Raw genomic sequence first — 21,470 nt, forward strand, 5'->3', positions numbered from 1 at the left:
TGAGCTAAACATGTTGCACGTCAGTATGACTCAGGGGTAGACCTATATCAGGGGTAGGTCTATATCAGGGGTAGGTCTATATCAGGGGTAGACCCATATCAGGGTTAGGCCTATATCAGGGGTAGGTCTATATCAGGGGTAGACCTATATCAGGGGTAGGTCTATATCAGGGGTAGACCCATATCAGGGTTAGACCCATATCAGGGTTAGGCCTATATCAGGGGTAGGTCTATATCAGGGGTAGGCCTATATCAGGGGTAGGTATATATCAGGGGTAGGTCTATATCAGGGGTAGGCCTATATCAGGGGTAGGTCTATACCAGCGGTAGGTATATATCAGGGGTAGGTCTATATCAGGGGTAGGTCTGTATCCAACATAAAAAATGCAGGTAAAGTAATATATGTAATCATTATATATAATGTATATATAATCCATATATACAGTATGTAAGCTATGTTGATATACACGTAGTCCTCTCTATTATAATATATAGCCTAGCCTATAGTCCTATGTATTATAATATATAGTCTAGTCTATAGTCCTATGTATTATAATACATAGTCTAGCCTATAGTCCTATGTATTATAATATATAGTCTAGCCTATAGTCCTATGTATTATAATATATAGTCTAGACTATAGTCCTATGTATTATAATATATAGTCTTGCCTCTAGTCCTATAATAAACTTGGATATGAATTGTGAAGTTCAAGGTCAGTCGGCCAAAATGCAACATTCTCATCACTTTTGATGATTCTTTTCTCATTACTGAGACATTCGCTAAGTACTAAAGTTGATCAGCCCAATCCACTGCTCATATCTGATATGTCAACATGGTACTATGTGCCTCGGCGTCTGGTCAAAAGTAGTGCACTTTCAAGGAAACAGGGTGGCATTTGGAGAGAAATGATCCAGTACCTTTATAGAAATAGACTAAAGGTAAAAAAAAAAATGAGAAATAGAATAGAAAACAATACTCAACTGACTACTTTAATACACATAAGTGACTTTATCACAATACTGTTGGTCCCCTAAAATGTGGGGCTCTGTACAAAACGTACTGTAATTTATAACCAGTTCACCAGATATGGATGAAAATACCCTCAAATTAAAGCTGATCGTCAGACCTTTACCCTCATAGTCATTGGATAATTTAAAGCTGACAGTCTGACCTTTAACCTCAAAGTCATTGGATCATTTAAAGCTGATAGTCTGACCTTTAACCTCATAGTCATTGTATCATTTAAAGCTGATATTCTGACCTTTAACCTCATAGTCATTGGCTCATTTGAAGCTGATAGTCTGACCTTTAACCTTATAGTCATTGGATCATTTAAAGCTGATAGTCTGACCTTTAACCTCATAGTCATTGGGTCATTTAAAGCTGATAGTCTGACCTTTAACCTCATAGTCATTGGGTCATTTAAAGCTGATAGTCTGACCTTTAACCTCATAGTCATTGGATCATTTAAAGCTGACAGTCTGACCTTTAACCTCATAGTCATTGTATTATTTCAAATACAAAGTTCTGGAGTACAGATACAAAACAACAACAAAATGTGTCACTGTTGCAATACTTTTGTCGCTCACTGTATATGAAGAACATCTGAATGTGTAACAGGGTTGGTTATGTTTCCCCTTGCCTCTAAGGAAATGTGTAGTTAATGTTCAAGCATTCTTATTTGTTAGTTCAACTCTGATGACAATAAGGTGTGTTGTGATTGGCCCCGCTTGCAGATAGGGGAGATCGCGAACATCAGGTCTCCCCAGTATGAAAATGTGATGCAAGGGGTAGGTCAAGTTCTGAATACTGTTTTATATTTTATATTTTACAGTGTGTACAAGTTTGCTGTACGTTACTGATTCATACATGTGTGGGTATATGGTACCTGTTAGGGATTGAGGGGCTTTCTGGGATGTGCTTTGGCATATGATTGCTGTAAATAAGTGTGTTAGCTAGCATACACCGACATAATGGTCACATAAGCCACTGCTAACACAGTTGTCTTCATGCTACAGATGTTGCCATCGACAGCCATCAATACCGTTTTAAGCCCTGCACAACTAACGTGCTGTTTCCCATTTAACAACAGCAGAAATAAATTATGCTCTACTGGGACCACTGGCCGAAGTGATTTATTTTGAGAAAACACAACGCATGGAGAGCACATATACATCTGTTACAAATGCATATTCTCCTGAACCTGCTTGAGATCAAATGTTTGGCATGGTGACGCTCCATGAATGTTTCAGTGGTAAATCAGGGTGAATTTGACCAACCATTTATGATTGACAGGGATACATGTGAAGGGAGAGGACATTAGTGAATAAAGTAGGTTAAACTGGAGAAACACGGTCCTCGGCCTTGATCCAGTCATCGTCCCATTTCTTGCCACTGTAAGAAAAGAAAGAAAACATAAAAAGGAATGTCATGTTTTTAAGCAGAAATAGAAAATAAATCATTCAATATGTAATCGTGAGAAAGGGTTGCACCTATTCCTTTCAGAGGGTTTTATGATATTTGGTTAAACCTAATCTCAAGTTGGTCAAGCACCTTCTTCTCCTCTCAAATATAATACATCAACTACATAAAGTACCTTGGAAAATTATTCACACCCCTTGGATTTAGCCACATTTTATTGTGTTACAAAGTTGGATTGAAATTGATTTAATTTATATTTTTCTGTCAACAAGCAACTCAAAATGGTGTACTCTAATGTCAAAGTGGAAGTAAATGTAGATTTTTTATAAAGGCATGTCTAAATTAGTTCACAAGTAAAATGTGGCTTAACAAATCACATAATATGTTATATGACTCAATAGGGGTTAACATTATTGTTGAATAACTACCTCTGTAGGCTATACGTAGAACATCTGGAAGGTCCCTCAGTCAGGTATTGAATTTCAAGCTTCAAAGACCAGGGAGCTTTTGGAAAGCCTCATAAAGAAGGGCAGTGATTGGTAGATGGGTCACAATAACCAATCAGACATTGAAGGGCAGTGATTGGTAGATGGGTCACAATAACCAATCAGACATTGCATATCTCTTTTAGCATCATTGTCAAGTTAATAATCATGGTGTGGAATATGTATTAAACCACCCAGACACATCAAAGATAGTCGTCCTTCTGAACTGCAGGACATGAATGCAACTGCTCAGGGGTGTTACCATGAGGCCATTGGTGATTTTACAGTTACAGGCTGTCATGGTAGAAACACTGAGGATGGATCAACATCATTGTAGTAACGCCACAATAATGACTGAAACTACAGTGAAAAGAAGAATAGAAATATACAGAAGAGAAACCATCGTGCATCTTGAATGCAACAAGGCACTGGAGTTAGTACTGAAAACACTGCAAAGGAAAATACTTTCTGGCCTAAATGCAAAGCCTGTTTCCCACCAGACACTGGGAGAGGAATCCTCCTTTCAGCAGGACAACAACCTACAACACAATGACACGTCTACACTGGAGCTGCTCACCAAGAAGACCGTGGATGTTCCTGAGTTGACAAGTTCAAGGACTTACATCTGATTGGAAATCTATTGCAAGACTTTTAAATTGTTGTCTAGACATGATCCCCAACATATTGACAGAGCTTGAAGAATTATATAAAGAATAATGGGCTAATTTTTCACAATCCTGATGTGTTAAGCTCTCAAAGACTCACAGCTGTAATGACTCTAAAAGACTCACAGCTGTAATGACTCTAAAAGACTCACCCAAGAAGACTCACAGCTGTAATGACTCTAAAAGACTCACCCAAGAAGACTCACAGCTGTAATGACTCTAAAATACTTACCCAAGAAGACTCACAGCTGTAATGACTCTAAAAGACTTACCCAAGAAGACTCACAGCTGTAATGACTCTAAAAGACTCACCCAAGAAGACTCACAGCTGTAATGACTCTAAAAGACTCACCCAAGAAGACTCACAGCTGTAATGACTCTAAAAGACTCACCCAAGAAGACTCACAGCTGTAATCACTGTCAAAGGCGTTTCCAAGGGGTCTGACTACTTTTGCAAGGCACTGTAACGACCAATACCAAGGTACAGCCAAAACCACATGTATTTGGAGAGGGAAGCTAAAATGTGAAATTATTATCTATATAATTTATAATTATAATATATTTCATATAATTCATAATTTAGTATTTAAATAAAAGGTTTCATTTACTATAACTTTAATACACTTTAAGTGATTTTGTCCAAATCATTATGGCTTCTTCAAATTGGGGAGACTATATATATAAAGTGATTTCCTTTCTAAATTGTGGAAAGGTGACCTGTACTATCGCCTAATATGAAACATTTGATCCCAAATCCCAAATTCTAGTTTAGAGTCAAATTGTACATTTTAGCTTCACTGTCCAAATACATATGGTGTTGAGTGTTCAGTATATCCTCAATACATATGGTGTTGAGTGTTCAGTATATCCTCAATACATATGGTGTTGAGTGTTCAGTATATCCTCAATACATATGGTGTTGAGTGTTCAGTATATCCTCAATACATATGGTGTTGAGTGTTCAGTATATCCTCAATACATATGGTGTTGAGTGTTCAGTATATCCTCAATACATATGGTGTTGAGTGTTCAGTATATCCAGTATATGGGTAGAACCACCTTCTTGTTATGTCTAGTTTACATTACCCGTGGGTAGAACCACCTTGTTACATCTAGTTTACATTACCCGTGGGTAGAACCACCTTGTTACATCTAGTTTGCATTGCCCGTGGGTAGAACCACCTTGTTAGGTCTAGTTTACATTACCCGTGGGTAGAACCACCACCTTGTTAGGTCTAGTTTACATTACCCGTGGGTAGAACCACCACCTTGTTAGGTCTAGTTTACATTACCCGTGGGTAGAACCACCTTCTTGTTACGTCTAGTTTACATTACCCGTGGGTAGAACCTCCTTCTTGTTATGTCTAGTTTACATTACCCGTGGGTAGAACCACCTTGTTAGGTCTAGTTTACATTACCCGTGGGTAGAACCACCTTCTTGTTACGTCTAGTTTACATTACCCGTGGGTAGAACCACCTTCTTGTTACGTCTAGTTTACATTACCCGTGGGTAGAACCACCTTCTTGTTACGTCTAGTTTACATTACCCGTGGGTAGAACCACCTTCTTGTCAGGTCTAGTTTACATTACCCGTGGGTAGAACCACCTTCTTGTTACGTCTAGTTTACATTACCCGTGGGTTGAACCTCCTTCTTGTTACATCTAGTTTACATTACCCGTGGGTAGAACCACCTTGTTAGGTCTAGTTTACATTACCCGTGGGTAGAACCTCCTTCTTGTTATGTCTAGTTTACATTACCCGTGGGTAGAACCACCTTCTTGTTACGTCTCCATTGCACCAAGGCTATGTCTTGACTCAAGAATAAAAAATGTGAACACCTTTATTTAACCAGGTAGGCTTGTTGAGAACACCTTTATTTAACCAGGTAGGCTTGTTGAGAACACCTTTATTTAACCAGGTAGGCCAGTTGAGAACACCTTTATTTAACCAGGTAGGCCAGTTGAGAACAAGATCTCATTTACAACTGAGACCTGGTCAAGTCAAAGCAAATCAGTGTGACACAAACAACCACACAGAGTTACACATGGAATAAACAAACATATAGTCAATAACACAATAGAAGATCTGTATACAGTGTGTGCAAATGAAGTAAGGAGGTAAGGCAATAAATAGGCCATAGTGGTGAAGTAATTACAATTGAGCAATTACCACTGGAGTGATAGATGAGGATGTGCAAGTAGAAATACAAAAATAAATATTTACACGGGACAAAAACGTGCCAAAAACAACCACGTCTTGCTGCTGCGCCATCTTGGATTGAAATAAAGAAATGAGGCCCTAATCTATGGATTTCAAAGGATTGGGAATACAGATATGCATCTGTTGGTCACAGATACCTTTAAAAAGGTAGTGGATCAGAAAACCAGTCAGTATCTGGTGTGTCAGAAAACCAGTCAGTATCTGGTGTGACCATTTGCCTCATGCAGCGTGACACATCTCCTTCACATAGAGTTGATCAGGCTGTTGATTGTGGCCTGTGGAATGTTGTCCCAGTCCTCTTCAACGGCTGTGTGAAGTTGGCAGGAACTGGAACACGCTGTCGTACACGTCAATCCAGAGCATCCCCCAAAAGGGCTCATGTTTGGTGATTATGCAAGACATTTTTAGACAGGCAGCGTCATAGACCGCCACTTGGGAGGCCCCATCCACAAAGTTTTTAAATATCAAAATACAAAAATACCACTTAAACAGGGAAGACTCTTAAATAATTTAATTTCAATGTTAAATTTATTTTTTGATCCCAGAAACAATGATAAAATATGTAAAAATAAATAGCCACAGTTGGCCCGAGCCCCAAGTAATACATTTGGCCCGGTAACTCACACCGGAATCTGCCCGAGCCCCAAGTAATACATTTGGGCCAGATAACTCACACCGGAATCGGCCCGAGCCCCAAGTAATACATTTGGGCCAGATAACTCACACCGGAATCGGCCCGAGCCCCAAGTAATACATTTGGGCCAGATAACTCACACCGGAATCGGCCCGAGCCCCAAGTAATACATTTGGGCCAGATAATTCACACCGGAATCGGCCCGAGCCCCAAGTAATACATTTGGGCCAGATAACTCACACCGGAATCGGCCCGAGCCCCAAGTAATACATTTGGGCCAGATAACTCACACCGGAATCGGCCCGAGCCCCAAGTAATACATTTGGGCCAGATAACTCACACCGGAATCTGCCCGAGCCCCAAGTAATACATTTGGGCCAGATAACTCACACCGGAATCTGCCCGAGCCACAAGTAATACATTTGGGCCAGATAACTCACACCGGAATCGGCCCGAGCCCCAAGTAATACATTTGGGCCAGATAACTCACACCGGAATCGGCCCGAGCCCCAAGTAATACATTTGGGCCAGATAACTCACACCGGAATCGGCCCGAGCCCCAAGTAATACATTTGGGCCAGATAACTCACACCGGAATCGGCCCGAGCCCCAAGTAATACATTTGGGCCAGATAACTCACACCGGAATCGGCCCGAGCCCCTAGCAATACATTTAGCCAGATAACTCACACCGGAATCGGCCCGAGCCCCTAGCAATACATTTGGCCAGATAACTCACAACGGAATCGGCCCGAGCCCCTAGCAATACATTTGGCCAGATAACTCACACCGGAATCGGCCCGAGCCCCTAGCAATACATTTAGCCAGATAACTCACACCGGAATCGGCCCGAGCCACTAGCAATATATTTGGGCCAGATAACTCACACCGGAATCGGCCCGGGCCCCTGGCAATACATTCGAATCATCACGTTGGTCGAGTCTGACTCTCATCTGGAATCAGCCCAGATCCACTAGCTGGGTTCTGCATGTGCCTCTACTATACTGCTCTATGCCACTACGCAAATGCTATGATATGCATCCAATGCTTTACTATAAAGTTAGTTTTTTCAAGCCTCAGAGCCCCCCAGGTCACCCCCCCCCGGAATCGGCCCGAGCCCCAAGTAATACATTTGGGCCAGATAACTCACACCGGAATCGGCCCGAGCCCCTAGCAATACATTTAGCCAGATAACTCACACCGGAATCGGCCCGAGCCCCTAGCAATACATTTGGCCAGATAACTCACAACGGAATCGGCCCGAGCCCCTAGCAATACATTTGGCCAGATAACTCACACCGGAATCGGCCCGAGCCCCTAGCAATACATTTAGCCAGATAACTCACACCGGAATCGGCCCGAGCCACTAGCAATATATTTGGGCCAGATAACTCACACCGGAATCGGCCCGGGCCCCTGGCAATACATTCGAATCATCACGTTGGTCGAGTCTGACTCTCATCTGGAATCAGCCCAGATCCACTAGCTGGGTTCTGCATGTGCCTCTACTATACTGCTCTATGCCACTACGCAAATGCTATGATATGCATCCAATGCTTTACTATAAAGTTAGTTTTTTCAAGCCTCAGAGCCCCCAGGTCCCCCCCCCCCCCCACGCTCACTTTTTCTTCCGGCACCTCCCGATTTACAAATGAAGCACTTCCTAACATCTATTCTTTGTGAAACACTCCTCTCTTGCTGTTGACTGGAACCTGTTAGTGTTGCAGTTCTCCGTAGCTGCCACCAGGGGTCAGCATGGCACTGTCTTCAGCCTGGCTACAGTCATACAGCATCACAAAGACAGGTCTTCTATCCCTCTCTGTTGTCTCTCTACTTGGTATTCCGGGCAGAACCTGGCTTATGTAGTGGGGTGTGTGTGTGTGTGTGTGTGTGTGTGTGTGTGTGTGTGTGTGTGTGTGTGTGTGTGTGTGTGTGTGTGTGTGTGTGTGTGTGTGTGTGTGTGTGTGTGTGTGTGTGTGTGTGAGAGAGAGAGGGATACTGAGGCATGGTTCTGGGATGAACTACCAGGGGTATGATAATAGACTGAAGTAATGGGGAGGGATCAGAGAATGTGTGTGTTGGTAGGAGGTGGGTGCATTGGGTGTGTCCCACATGAACAAATACTATAGTATACTTAACCAATAAGGCACATGTGGGTGTGGTATATGGCCAATATACCACGGTTAAGGGCTGTTCTTAGGTACGACGCAGCGCAGAGTGCCTGGACACAGTCCGTAGCCGTGGCATATTAACCATATATCACAACCCCCCGAGGTGCCTCATTGTTGCTATTATGAACTGGTTACCAACGTAGTTAGAGCTGTAAAAAGACATGTTTTGTCATACGGTCTGATATACCACGGCTGTCAGCCAATCAGCATTCAGGGCTCGAACCACAGAGTTTATAATATGGTATAAATATTATAGTATTCCTTGCAGACTTTACTGTAGTTTTCACTGTACTGTTTTTGCCGACATGACTGTAGTATACTGTAGCATTTACAGTTAAATACTGTAGGAAAAACACTGTAGTATGTACTATAGTAATTACTGTAGTGAATTAGCTGATTGTAGTATGTACTATAGTAATTACTGTAGTGATTTAGCTGGTTGTAGTATGTACTATAGTAATTACTGTAGTGATTTAGCTGATTGTAGTATGTATTATAGTAATTACTGTAGTGATTTTGCTGATTGTAGTATGTACTCTCACTCCATTCAGTGGGCTCTCACTCCACTCAGTGGGCTCTCACTCCATTCAGTGGGCTCTCACTCCATTCAGTGGGCTCTCACTCCACTCAGTGGGCTCTCACTCCATTCAGTGGGCTCTCACTCCACTCAGTGGGCTCTCACTCCATTCAGTGGGCTCTCACTCCATTCAGTGGGCTCTCACTCCACTCAGTGGGCTCTCACTCCATTCAGTGGGCTCTCACTCCATTCAGTGGGCTCTCACTCCACTCAGTGGGCTCTCACTCCATTCAGTGGGCTCTCTCTCCATTCAGTGGGCTCTCACTCCACTCAGTGGGCTCTCACTCCACTCAGTGGGCTCTCACTCCACTCAGTGGGCTCTCACTCCACTCAGTGGGCTCTCACTCCATTCAGTGGGCTCTCACTCCACTCAGTGGGCTCTCACTCCATTCAGTGGGCTCTCACTCCACTCAGTGGGCTCTCACTCCATTCAGTGGGCTCTCACTCCACTCAGTGGGCTCTCACTCCACTCAGTGGGCTCTCACTCCATTCAGTGGGCTCTCACTCCATTCAGTGGGCTCTCACTCCACTCAGTGGGCTCTCACTCCACTCAGTGGGCTCTCACTCCATTCAGTGGGCTCTCTCTCCATTCAGTGGGCTCTCACTCCACTCAGTGGGCTCTCACTCCATTCAGTGGGCTCTCACTCCACTCAGTGGGCTCTCACTCCACTCAGTGGGCTCTCACTCCATTCAGTGGGCTCTCACTCCACTCAGTGGGTTCATTCACTTTGTGGGTGGTGTGACCAGCTCCCGTATTGTTACGTTTTTAATAAAGTTAATATACTAGTTGGTGATTGACCTAGTCTCTCCTCATTATTGATTGTGTGAGTTAGACTGTGTGTGTAAATGGCTTTGAAGAGAGTTAAAACATTAAGCATTTGGTCCTCATAGTCTCAATCCCTGAGTGGCTGATCTTCAGTAATTTATGATAGAATTCACCTTCGGGGACAAAACATGTTACCAGAAGTGAGTCTTCCCCAACAGAGACTTAAAGCTCAAATTAAACACAGCAGACAGCCGTCAGATCCGGTTCCAGCCAGAACCAACTCATTGTAAAGCCTCCACCACATGGCCCAACAAGCAATTCATATCAGTCCAATGTGGTCCTGATAGAGTCACAGGACAATTTAGACTTTAGAGCTTTGGTCCATAATGACTAACACTTGGTCCTGTCTGGCTACTCATTCAGATCAAATGGTCACAAGAGCGGAGAGAAAGACATGTTTTGTAACGTTTGGACGTTTTACTGATTATAATTAGCCATGTCTTACCTTGCTTCAAAGTAACCTATAGCTAAAATCCAACCATGGAAATGTTGAGGGAATTATTTTTTATAAACACTTCCATATGCCATTTGAAACTAGCATTTGTCTTCTGTTGTCTTGGTTTTCAAATAAACTTTGTTTCGGCAGCCAAAGGCACAATCCTATGTCATATGAGCAACTCATGTTAGTCATTGCATCTTTGGATCTCTCTTTTCATGAAACAAAATTATAAATAACATTTGCGCATATTGTAGGTAGCCTTAAAATGTGAAGAAATAATAGTTTGGCTAAATGTTTTGATGTGTTCCATCAGTCTCAAAAGACACAGCTAAGGAATTGTTTGTGTTTCCGTGTGCAAAATGTGACGGTACTTAACTCTTCCGAGTCGCCCAGGTATAAACTGACCCTAAGGCCCAGGTATAAACTGACCCTGAGGCCCAGGTATAAACTGACCCTAAGGCCCAGGTATAAACTGACCCTAAGGCCCAGGTATAAACTGACCCTGAGGCCCAGGTATAAACTGACCCTAAGGCCCAGGTATAAACTGACCCTAAGGCCCAGGTATAAACTGACCCTAAGGCCCAGGTATAAACTGACCCTAAGGCCCAGGTATAAACTGACCCTAAGGCCCAGGTATAAACTGACCCTAAGGCCCAGGTATAAACTGACCCTAAGGCCCAGGTATAAACTGACCCTAAGGCCCAGGTATAAACTGACCCTAAGGCCCAGGTATAAACTGACCCTAAGGCCCAGGTATAAACTGACCCTGAGGCCCAGGTATAAACTGACCCTGAGGCCCAGGTATAAACTGACCCTGAGGCCCAGGTATAAACTGACCCTAAGGCCCAGGTATAAACTGACCCTAAGGCCCAGGTATAAACTGACCCTAAGGCCCAGGTATAAACTGACCCTAAGGCCCAGGTATAAACTGACCCTAAGGCCCAGGTATAAACTGACCCTAAGGCCCAGGTATAAACTGACCCTAAGGCCCAGGTATAAACTGACCCTAAGGCCCAGGTATAAACTGACCCTAAGGCCCAGGTATAAACTGACCCTAAGGCCCAGGTATAAACTGACCCTAAGGCCCAGGTATAAACTGACCCTAAGGCCCAGGTATAAACTGACCCTAAGGCCCAGGTATAAACTGACCCTAAGGCCCAGGTATAAACTGACCCTGAGGCCCAGGTATAAACTGACCCTAAGGCCCAGGTATAAACTGACCCTAAGGCCCAGGTATAAACTGACCCTAAGGCCCAGGTATAAACTGACCCTAAGGCCCAGGTATAAACTGACCCTAAGGCCCAGGTATAAACTGACCCTAAGGCCCAGGTATAAACTGACCCTAAGGCCCAGGTATAAACTGACCCTAAGGCCCAGGTATAAACTGACCCTAAGGCCCAGGTATAAACTGACCCTAAGGCCCAGGTATAAACTGACCCTAAGGCCCAGGTATAAACTGACCCTAAGGCCCAGGTATAAACTGACCCTAAGGCTCAGAAAATGGTCAAAAGATTATGCATTATGTTGTCAAAATGAGGTCACTGAGAAGCTATTGTGATAGCGGAGCGGCCAGGAGTGTCTATGTGTCTATGTGTTTGGAGGTAATGGGACTCAGATAAGCCTCAAAAAAGGGTTTTCTCCTACACTCTGATGGAAAAAGGAAGTTGTGGATGTTCAGAGGATTGGCGTGGGCTCTCAAAGACACAGCTGAGGAGGTGTGTGAAGATTGGATTCCTGGTTGGTTAGACTGGCAAGAGGCGTTTTTAGTCAAGAGCTGCCACCCGCTTACTGAAGCAAGAAGTATCTCACACAAGCAGGTCCAGCCAGTACACACACATTGACAAGCACACACACACACGTGTATGTACGAAAGCATGCAGGCATGCACAGGAGCCAGACAAACACACAAGGAGGAGGAGGAGGAGGAGGGGGTGGAGCAGGTAAAGAAGAAAAAGGAGAGAGTAGCAGGAGAAGAAGGAGGAAGAGGAGGAGGAGCAGGAGGAGGAGGAGGAGGAGGAGAAGGAGGAGGAGGAGCAGGAGAAGAAGAAAAAGGAGAGAGTAGCAGGAGAAGAAGGAGGAAGAGGAGGAGAAGGAGGAGGAGGAGCAGGAGAAGAAAAGGGAGGAGGAGGAGAAGAAAAGGAGGAGGAGCAGGAGGAGGAAGAAGAAGGAAGAAGAGGAGGAGAAGGAGGAGCAGGAGGAGGAGGAGGAGGAGGAGGTGGAGGAGCAGGAGAAGAAAGAGGAGGAGGAGGAGGAGAAGAAAAGGAGGAGGAGGAGGAGCAGGAGGAGGAAGAAGAAGAAGGAAGAAGAGGAGGAGAAGGAGGAGGAGGAGAAGAAAGAGGAGGAGGAGGAGAAGAAAAGGAGGAGGAGGAGCAGGAGGAGGAGGAAGAAGAAGGAAGAAGAGGAGGAGAAGGAGGAGCAGGAGGAGGAGGAAGAAGAAGGAAGAAGAGGAGGAGGAGGAGAAGAAAGAGGAGGAGGAGGAGAAGAAAAGGAGGAGGAGGAAGATGTACTCTGGCCTTAAACAACCCCAGATTTCATTCATCTTTACCTGGGCTCTGTTACATCAAACACAGTGACTTGGTTATGTTCTCTATATGTGTTGAGGACACCTGTTAAAGTTTCTATGTATTAGTCCACCAAGACCAATGTTTATCAGTTTTGACTGGTGGGAGGAGATATCATAGGACAGGCTCATTGAAATGCCCGAAGTGGAATAAATGGACAGGAACCAAACACATCAAACAAATGGTTTCCATGTGTTTGAGTCCAGCCATTATAATGAGCCTGTCCTCCAATATCTCTCCTCCCCACCAGCCACCTCTGATGTGTATAGAAAGTGGGGGACTGAGTTTCATAGACTAAATACTCTGAAAAGGCCTGCTGTTTCAGAATGAGGGGGGCTGTAGCTGTGCTGGTGCTGGTGTTGCTGTTCCATCTGTCTGGAACATGGGCTCAGCAAGAGAGTGGAGAGGTCAGAGAGAATGACACTACAGAGACCACCCAACCTGATGACTGGGCTGAACTGAGAGACATGATGGTGGAACCGAGTGGAGTTCCACAAGAACACCGTGGAAGAACTGAAGAGAGAGAACGTGTCACATGCAGCAGAGCTGTCCACCATGCGGGAGAGACTGGATGCCAGGGAGGGGAAGGTGGAGGAGCTGAAGAGAGAGAATGGAGAGTTGCGGATTAGACTGGCACGCGTTGAGGCGAAGAACCAAGACCAAGATGCAGAGTGGTTCGAACTGGAGGCCAGACTGAGTTCTAGTGAGCAGGAGGTGGAGGAGCTGAAGAGAGAGAACACAGACAGACCGAAGGTAGCCTTCTCTGCTGCTTTAGGTCGTCCAGTGGGACCCTTCACTACTGCTGTCACACTAGTGTCCAACAATGTCATCACTAACATTGGTAATGCCTCCAGCCCAGTTACAGGGGCCTTCACAGCACCAGTGAGAGGTGTCTACTACATCAGATTCACTGGTATGGACAACCGCATCTCAACAAGGGTGGGTGTCTCCATGAAAAAGAATGGCAAGTACCACATAATGTGGGCAGGTCAGAGGAATGTAGCAGATCATCAGCATGTTTCCACTGCAGTGATTCTAGAGCTGGAGGAAAGGGATGTGATCTACATGGAACTGGATTCTGGCTTTAGGCTCTATGATGATCACGATAAACACAGTATCTTCACTGTCTTTCTGCTCTTCCCTAGGTGAGAAAATGCTGACATGCAATCAGATGAAATGTGGTCTTTCTCTTGATTCTGTGGCTGTCACATTGAATTTAAACTGTGGATTCCTGAATTGCACAATAAAAGCTTGTTAAATCGCTCTCTATATCTCTCTGTTTCTCTCTCTCTCTCCTCCACATAAACAGACATGAGGTGTGCACCACTCATAATCCTTCAAACACTTTACAAAAAGGTTCCATTTGCAAAAAGTGTATAATTACAATATTAACGACTATTTAATTATTTATAAATATATTATTAACCATTAAGAAACTGTTATATGGCATTAATGCATCATCAGGGCTTCAAACGTAACAACAACTGGTCTGAAAACCATTTCTGTTCCTGGGACGGAGCAATAATGCATCAAAAAGTGAGAAAATAATAATTGTTTAACTGTCAAACATTTAAAATAAGGTTGCATGATGATACAAAAGGGTTCAATATTATACGCACTTGTAAGTGCATTTATAAGTGGTTAATAGCTGGAGGGAAATAGTGGCCCACTATTTGGCAAGCACTGACTGGCTATCACACTCTTTGGCAAGCACTGACTGGCTATCACACTATTTGGCAAACACTGACTGGCTATCAAACTATTTGGCAAACACTGACTGGCTATCACACTATTTGGCAAACACTGACTGGCTATCAAACTATTTGGCAAACACTGACTGGCTATCAAACTATTTGGCAAGCACTGACTGGCTATCACACTATTTGGCAAACACTGACTGGCTATCAAACTATTTGGCAAACACTGACTGGCTATCAAACTATTTGGCAAACACTGACTGGCTATCACACTATTTATCTCACTGACTGGCTAACACATGGAATTATAGATATAGTGGGGCAAAAAAGTATTTAGTCAGCCACCAATTGTGCAAGTTCTCCCACTTAAAAAGATGAGAGAGGCCTGTCATTTTCATCATAGGTACACTTCAACTATGACAGACAAAATGTAGGATTTTTAATGAATTTATTTGCAAATTATGGTGGAAAATAAGTATTTGGTCAATAACAAAAGTTTATCTCAATACTTTATCTACCCTTTGTTGGCAATGACAGAGGTCAAATGTTTTCTGTAAGTCTTCACAAGGTTTTCACACACTGTTGCTGGTATTTTGGCCCATTCCTCCATGCAGATCTCCTCCAGAGCAGTGATGTTTTGGGGCTGTTGCTGGGCAACATGGACTTTCAACTCCCTCCAAAGATTTTCTATGGGGTTGAGATCTGGAGACTGGCTAGGCCACTCCAGGACCTTGAAATGCTTCTTACGAAGCCACTCCTTTGTTGCCCGGGTGGTGTGTTTGGGATCATTGTCATGCTGAAAGACCCAGCCACGCTTCATCTTCAATGCTCTTGCTGATGGAAGGAGGTTTTCACTCAAAATCTCACGATACATGGCCCCATTCATTCTTTCCTTTACATGGATCAGTCGTCCTGGTCCCTTTGCAAAAAAACAGCCCCAAAGCATGATGTTTCCACCCCATGCTTCACAGTAGGTATGGTGTTCTTTGGATAAAAACTCAGCATTCTTTGTCCTCCAAACACGACGAGTTGAGTTTTACCAAAAAGTTATATTTTGGTTTCATCATTTGGTTTCAATGTGTCGGAAAAAACACCGTACACCATCGTACAGCACCGTACAGCATCGTGAAGAAGGCGCAGCAGCGCCTCTTCAACCTCAGGAGGCTGAAGAAATTTGGCCTGTCACCAAAAACACAAACTTTTACAGATGCACAATCGAGAGCATCCTGGTGGGCTGTATCACCGCCTGGTACGGTAACTGCTCCGCCCACAACCGTAAGGCTCTCCAGAGGGTAGTGAGGTCTGCACAACGTATCATGGGGGCAAACTACCTGCCATCCAGGACACCTACACCACCCGATGTTACAGGAAGGCCATAAAGATCATCAAGGACAACACCCACCCGAGCCACTGCCTGTTCACCCCGCTATCATCCAGAAGGCGAGGTCAGTACAGGTGCATCAAAGCTGGGACCGAGAGACTGAAAAACAGCTTCTATCTCAAGGCCATCAGACTGTTAAACAGTAACCACTAACATTGAGTGGCTGCTGCCAACACACTGACTCAACTCCAGCCACTTTAATAATGGGAATTGATGGGAAAGGATGTAAAATATATCACTAGCCACTTTAAACAATGCTACCTAATATAATGTTTACATACCCTACATTATTCATCTCATATGTATACGTATATACTGTACTCTATCATCTACTGCATCCTTATGTAATACATGTATCACTAGCCACTTTAACTATGCTCTTTGTTTACATACTCATCTCATATGTATATACTGTACTCGATACCATCTACTGTATCTTGCCTATGCTGCTCTGCACCATCACTCATTCATATCTTTATGTACATATTCTTTATCCCCTTACACTGTGTATAAGAAATTCGTTTTTGAATTGTTAGTTGGATTACTTGTTGGTTTTTACTGCATTGTCGGAACTGGCAGCACAAGCATTTCGCTACACGTGCATTAACATCTGCTAACCATGTGTATGTGACAAATAAAATTTGATTTGATTTGATTTTAAACAGCTTACTGGAGACGGACACACTCTGATCCTGATCACCAACAGCCAGCTGCCGTCCAGGCTCAGCCGGTCGCTGACTAAAGGAAACAAGGTCTCCTCGAGGATTCCGACACCATCCGCTGCTACTGGTACATGTGCGGTGAGTCAGGCAGACATGAGTCGAAGCCCACCTCCTCCTCCCTGCCCAAGGCATGCCCGTTCTGTCCCCCTCTTCCTTCCCCATCGGATTCCATCACCACCACCATCATCTTGGGCAGCTTGATAGTGAGAGATATTGGACTGCCTGCAGCCTGCAGCCTGACCAAGGTCCACTGTCACCCAGGCTCCCGTATCCAAGACATCTACTCCCTTCTACCCACAGTTCTAGACAACTATTCGAATATTGTCACCATTGTCACTCGTTGGATTTAACAACATTCACTTTCAGCAATCTGAGGAACTGAAGAAGGACTACAACATTCTCTATACATGGTTATAGAATATACAGGAAAGATATACATTCTAATGGAGGACTACAAAATTCTCTATACACGGTTATAGAATATACAGGAAAGATATACATTCTAATGGAGGACTACAACATTCTCTATACATGGTTATAGAATATACAGGACAGATATACATTCTAATGGAGGACTACAACATTCTCTATACACGGTTATAGAATATACAGGACAGATATACATTCCAATGGAGGACTACAACATTCTCTATACACGGTTATAGAATATACAGGAAAGATATACATTCTTATGGAGGACTACAACATTCTCTATACATGGTTATAGAATATACAGGAAATATATACATTCTAATGGAGGACTACAACATTCTCTATACATGGTTATAGAATATACAGGACAGATATACATTCTCATGGAGGACTACAACATTCTCTATACAAGGTTATAGAATATACAGGAAAGATATACATTCTCATGGAGGACTACAACATTCTCTATACACGGTTATAGAATATACAGGAAAGATATACATTCTAATGGAGGACTACAACATTCTCTATACATGGTTATAGAATATACAGGAAAGATATACATTCTAATGGAGGACTACAACATTCTCTATACACGGTTATAGAATATACAGGAAAGATATACATTCTAATGGAGGACTACAACATTCTCTATACACGGTTATAGAATATACAGGAAAGATATACATTCTAATGGAGGACTACAACATTCTCTATACACGGTTATAGAATATACAGGAAAGATATACATTCTCATGGAGGACTACAACATTCTCTATACATGGTTATAGAATATACAGGAAAGATATACATTCTCATGGAGGACTACAACATTCTCTATACATGGTTATAGAATATACAGGAAAGATATACATTCTAATGGAGGACTACAACATTCTCTATACACGGTTATAGAATATACAGGAAAGATATAAATTCTCATGGAGGACTACAACATTCTCTATACATGGTTATAGAATATACAGGAAAGATATACATTCTAATGGAGGACTACAACATTCTCTATACACGGTTATAGAATATACAGGAAAGATATACATTCTCATGGAGGACTACAACATTCTCTATACATGGTTATAGAATATACAGGAAAGATATACATTCTAATGGAGGACTACAACATTCTCTATACATGGTTATAGAATATACAGGAAAGATATACATTCTCATGGAGGACTACAACATTCTCTATACATGGTTATAGAATATACAGGAAAGATATACATTCTAATGGAGGACTACAACATTCTCTATACATGGTTATAGAATATACAGGAAAGATATACATTCTCATGGAGGACTACAACATTCTCTATACATGGTTATAGAATATACAGGAAAGATATACATTCTAATGGAGGACTACAACATTCTCTATACACGGTTATAGAATATACAGGAAAGATATACATTCTCATGGAGGACTACAACATTCTCTATACATGGTTATAGAATATACAGGACAGATATACATTCTCATGGAGGACTACAACATTCTCTATACATGGTTATAGAATATACAGGAAAGATATACATTCTCATGGAGGACTACAACATTCTCTATACATGGTTATAGAATATACAGGAAAGATATACATTCTCATGGAGGACTACAACATTCTCTATACATGGTTATAGAATATACAGGAAAGATTTACATTCTAATGGAGGACTACAACATTCTCTATACATGGTTATAGAATATACAGGAAAGATATACATTCTCATGGAGGACTACAACATTCTCTATACATGGTTATAGAATATACAGGAAAGATATACATTCTCATGGAGGAGGTGTTGCCATGTATGTCCTGAGTCATATTCCTGTTAGGCTGAGAGAGGATCTCATGTCAGATGATGTGGAAGTAATATGGCTACAGGTTCATCTACTTAAAGCCTTGTAGGAAGTTTCTATAGACCACCATTTAATAAAAGTCAGTATTTAGACTATATGTGTGAAATGTTGGAAAATATATGTGATATCAACAAAGAGAGATATTTTCTAGGTGACCTAAATATTGACTGGTTGTAGACAAGCTGCCCACTCAATAAGAAGCTGCAAATAACCCGTGCTTAGATTCTAGTTAAAGTTATCAGTCAACCTACCAGGTCATTTACAAAACAGAACAGGAACTAAATCATCCACCTGTATTGATCATATATTTACTACAGAAATCTGCTCTAAATCTATATCCACACATCATAATATAATAGCCATATCTTGAAAACCAATGTTCCAAAGACTGGACCTAAAATCGTTTATAAACGATCATACAAGACGTTTTGCAATGAATGTCATGTCGAAGATGTGAAAAATATTTGTTGGTCTGATGTGTGAGGAACATCCGGACGCTGCACTTGAAGCAACTGAAACAGCTTCTTCTGGTTACTGATAGGCCCATCATGAAACGAACTGTTAGAACTGCCAAATGCCCTCAGATAGATTATGAATTGAAAATCTGTATGGCTGAGAGGGATGAGGCAGAGGGAATAGCAGATAAGTCAACCAACACAGCAGACTGGAAAACATACAGTAAATTGAGAAATCAGGTAACTAAACTAAACACAAAGAAGAAGAAACTAAACTATGTAACAAAGATAAATTAAATATAGAATGACAGTAAGAGTCTGAATGAAATTCCAGGCCAAAGGACAAACTCGGCTCATTGAGGCAGAAGAGGTACAGAACGGGCCTCGGGTGGGGAGGCGGTACAGAACGGGCCTTGGGGTGGAGGAGGTACAGAACGGGCCTTGGGGGAGAGGAGGTACAGAACGGGCCTTGGGGGGAGGAGGTACAGAACGGGCCTTGGGGGGGAGGAGGTACAGAACGGGCCTGGGGGAGGAGGTACAGAACGGGCCTTGGGGGGAGGAGGTACAGAACGGGCCTTGGGGGGAGGAGGTACAGAACGGGCCTTGGGGGAGGAGGTACAGAACGGGCCTGGGGGAGGAGGTACAGAACGGGCCTTGGGGGGGGAGGTACAGAACGGGCCTTGGGGGGGGGAGGAGGTACAGAACGGGCCTTGGGGGAGGAGCATAATGGAATACATTGTGACTCCTGTCATGACGTTGCCCTATTTGGATATATATATACCAACCCCCTACAACTAGGCTGCTGTGAGAGAGGTCATACATTCCTGAGGAGACCCATGGCCACACAGTATAAGAGGACGGTACATTTTCATAGAGAACAAAGGAATTTCTTCCACCTCACAGAACTTTATCTTTTCGGCAGTATATGACGAGCAAGACAGCAAAGTATTGCATCATGATATGGGTGGCCTGTTACGCACAATACAGCTACGCTTGGAAGATCAAATCAAATGTTATTGGTCACATACGCATGGTTAGCAGATGTTAATGGTCACATACACATGGTTAGCAGATGTTAATGGTCACATACACATGGTTAGCAGATGTTATTGGTCACATACACATGGTTAGCAGATGTTATTGGTCACATACACATGGTTAGCAGATGTTAATGGTCACATACACATGGTTATCAGATGTTAATGGTCACATACACATGGTTAGCAGATGTTATTGGTCACATGGTTAGCAGATGTTAATGGTCACATACACATGGTTAGCAGATGGTCACATACACATGGTTAGCAGATGTTAATGGTCTCATGGTTAGCAGATGTTAATGGTCACATACACATGGTTAGCAGATGGTCACATACACATGGCTAGCAGATGTTAATGGTCACATACACATGGTTAGCAGATGTTATTGGTCACATGGTTAGCAGATGTTAATGGTCACATACACATGGTTAGCAGATGGTCACATACACATGGTTAGCAGATGTTAATGGTCTCATGGTTAGCAGATGTTAATGGTCACATACACATGGTTAGCAGATGGTCACATACACATGGCTAGCAGATGTTAATGGTCACATACACATGGTTAGCAGATGTTAATGCGAGTGTAGCGAAATGCTTGTGCTTCTAGTTCCAACAATGCAGTAATAACCAACGAGTAATCTAACTAACAATTCCACAACTACTACCTTATACACACACGTGTAAAGGGATAAAGAATATGTACATAAAGATATATGAATGAGTGAGGGTACAGAACGGCATAGGCAAGATGCAGTAGATGATATAGAGTACAGTATATACATATGAGATGAGTAATGTAGGGTATGTAAACAAAGTGGCATAGTTTAAAGTGGCTAGTGATGCATGTATTACATAGAGA

The 21,470-nt window shown here is 42.8% G+C and overlaps 2 protein-coding genes across 7 annotated transcripts in view; one reads left to right on the top strand and one right to left on the bottom strand.

Annotated features, from left to right (window-relative positions):
* Positions 1-21,470, bottom strand: part of LOC135539268 (myosin heavy chain, embryonic smooth muscle isoform-like) — a 94,261-nt gene that overhangs the window by 32,236 nt on the left and 40,555 nt on the right. The window lies entirely within an intron of this gene.
* LOC135539267 (complement C1q-like protein 2) lies at positions 12,315-14,150 on the top strand. The gene is made up of 3 exons (XM_064965091.1): positions 12,315-12,380; positions 13,500-13,589; positions 13,674-14,150. Exons 1-3 carry the CDS (start codon positions 12,315-12,317, stop codon positions 14,148-14,150), a joined length of 633 nt encoding a protein of 210 aa, XP_064821163.1.

This window comes from Oncorhynchus masou, unplaced genomic scaffold, assembly GCF_036934945.1.
Source record: "Oncorhynchus masou masou isolate Uvic2021 unplaced genomic scaffold, UVic_Omas_1.1 unplaced_scaffold_893, whole genome shotgun sequence".
Taxonomy (NCBI): domain Eukaryota; kingdom Metazoa; phylum Chordata; class Actinopteri; order Salmoniformes; family Salmonidae; genus Oncorhynchus; species Oncorhynchus masou.

What these genes read in the sequence shown, in the direction of transcription:
- LOC135539267 (XM_064965091.1), top strand. Translation starts at nt 12,315, where the DNA reads ATGCAGGCATGCACAGGAGCCAGACAAACACACAAGGAGGAGGAGGAG. An exon ending in AGGAGGAGGGGGTGGAGCAG is followed by an intron (nt 12,381 to 13,499) that starts GTAAAGAAGAAA and finishes GAGTTCCACAAG; the next exon opens with AACACCGTGGAAGAACTGAA. An exon ending in TGGATGCCAGGGAGGGGAAG is followed by an intron (nt 13,590 to 13,673) that starts GTGGAGGAGCTG and finishes CAAGATGCAGAG; the next exon opens with TGGTTCGAACTGGAGGCCAG.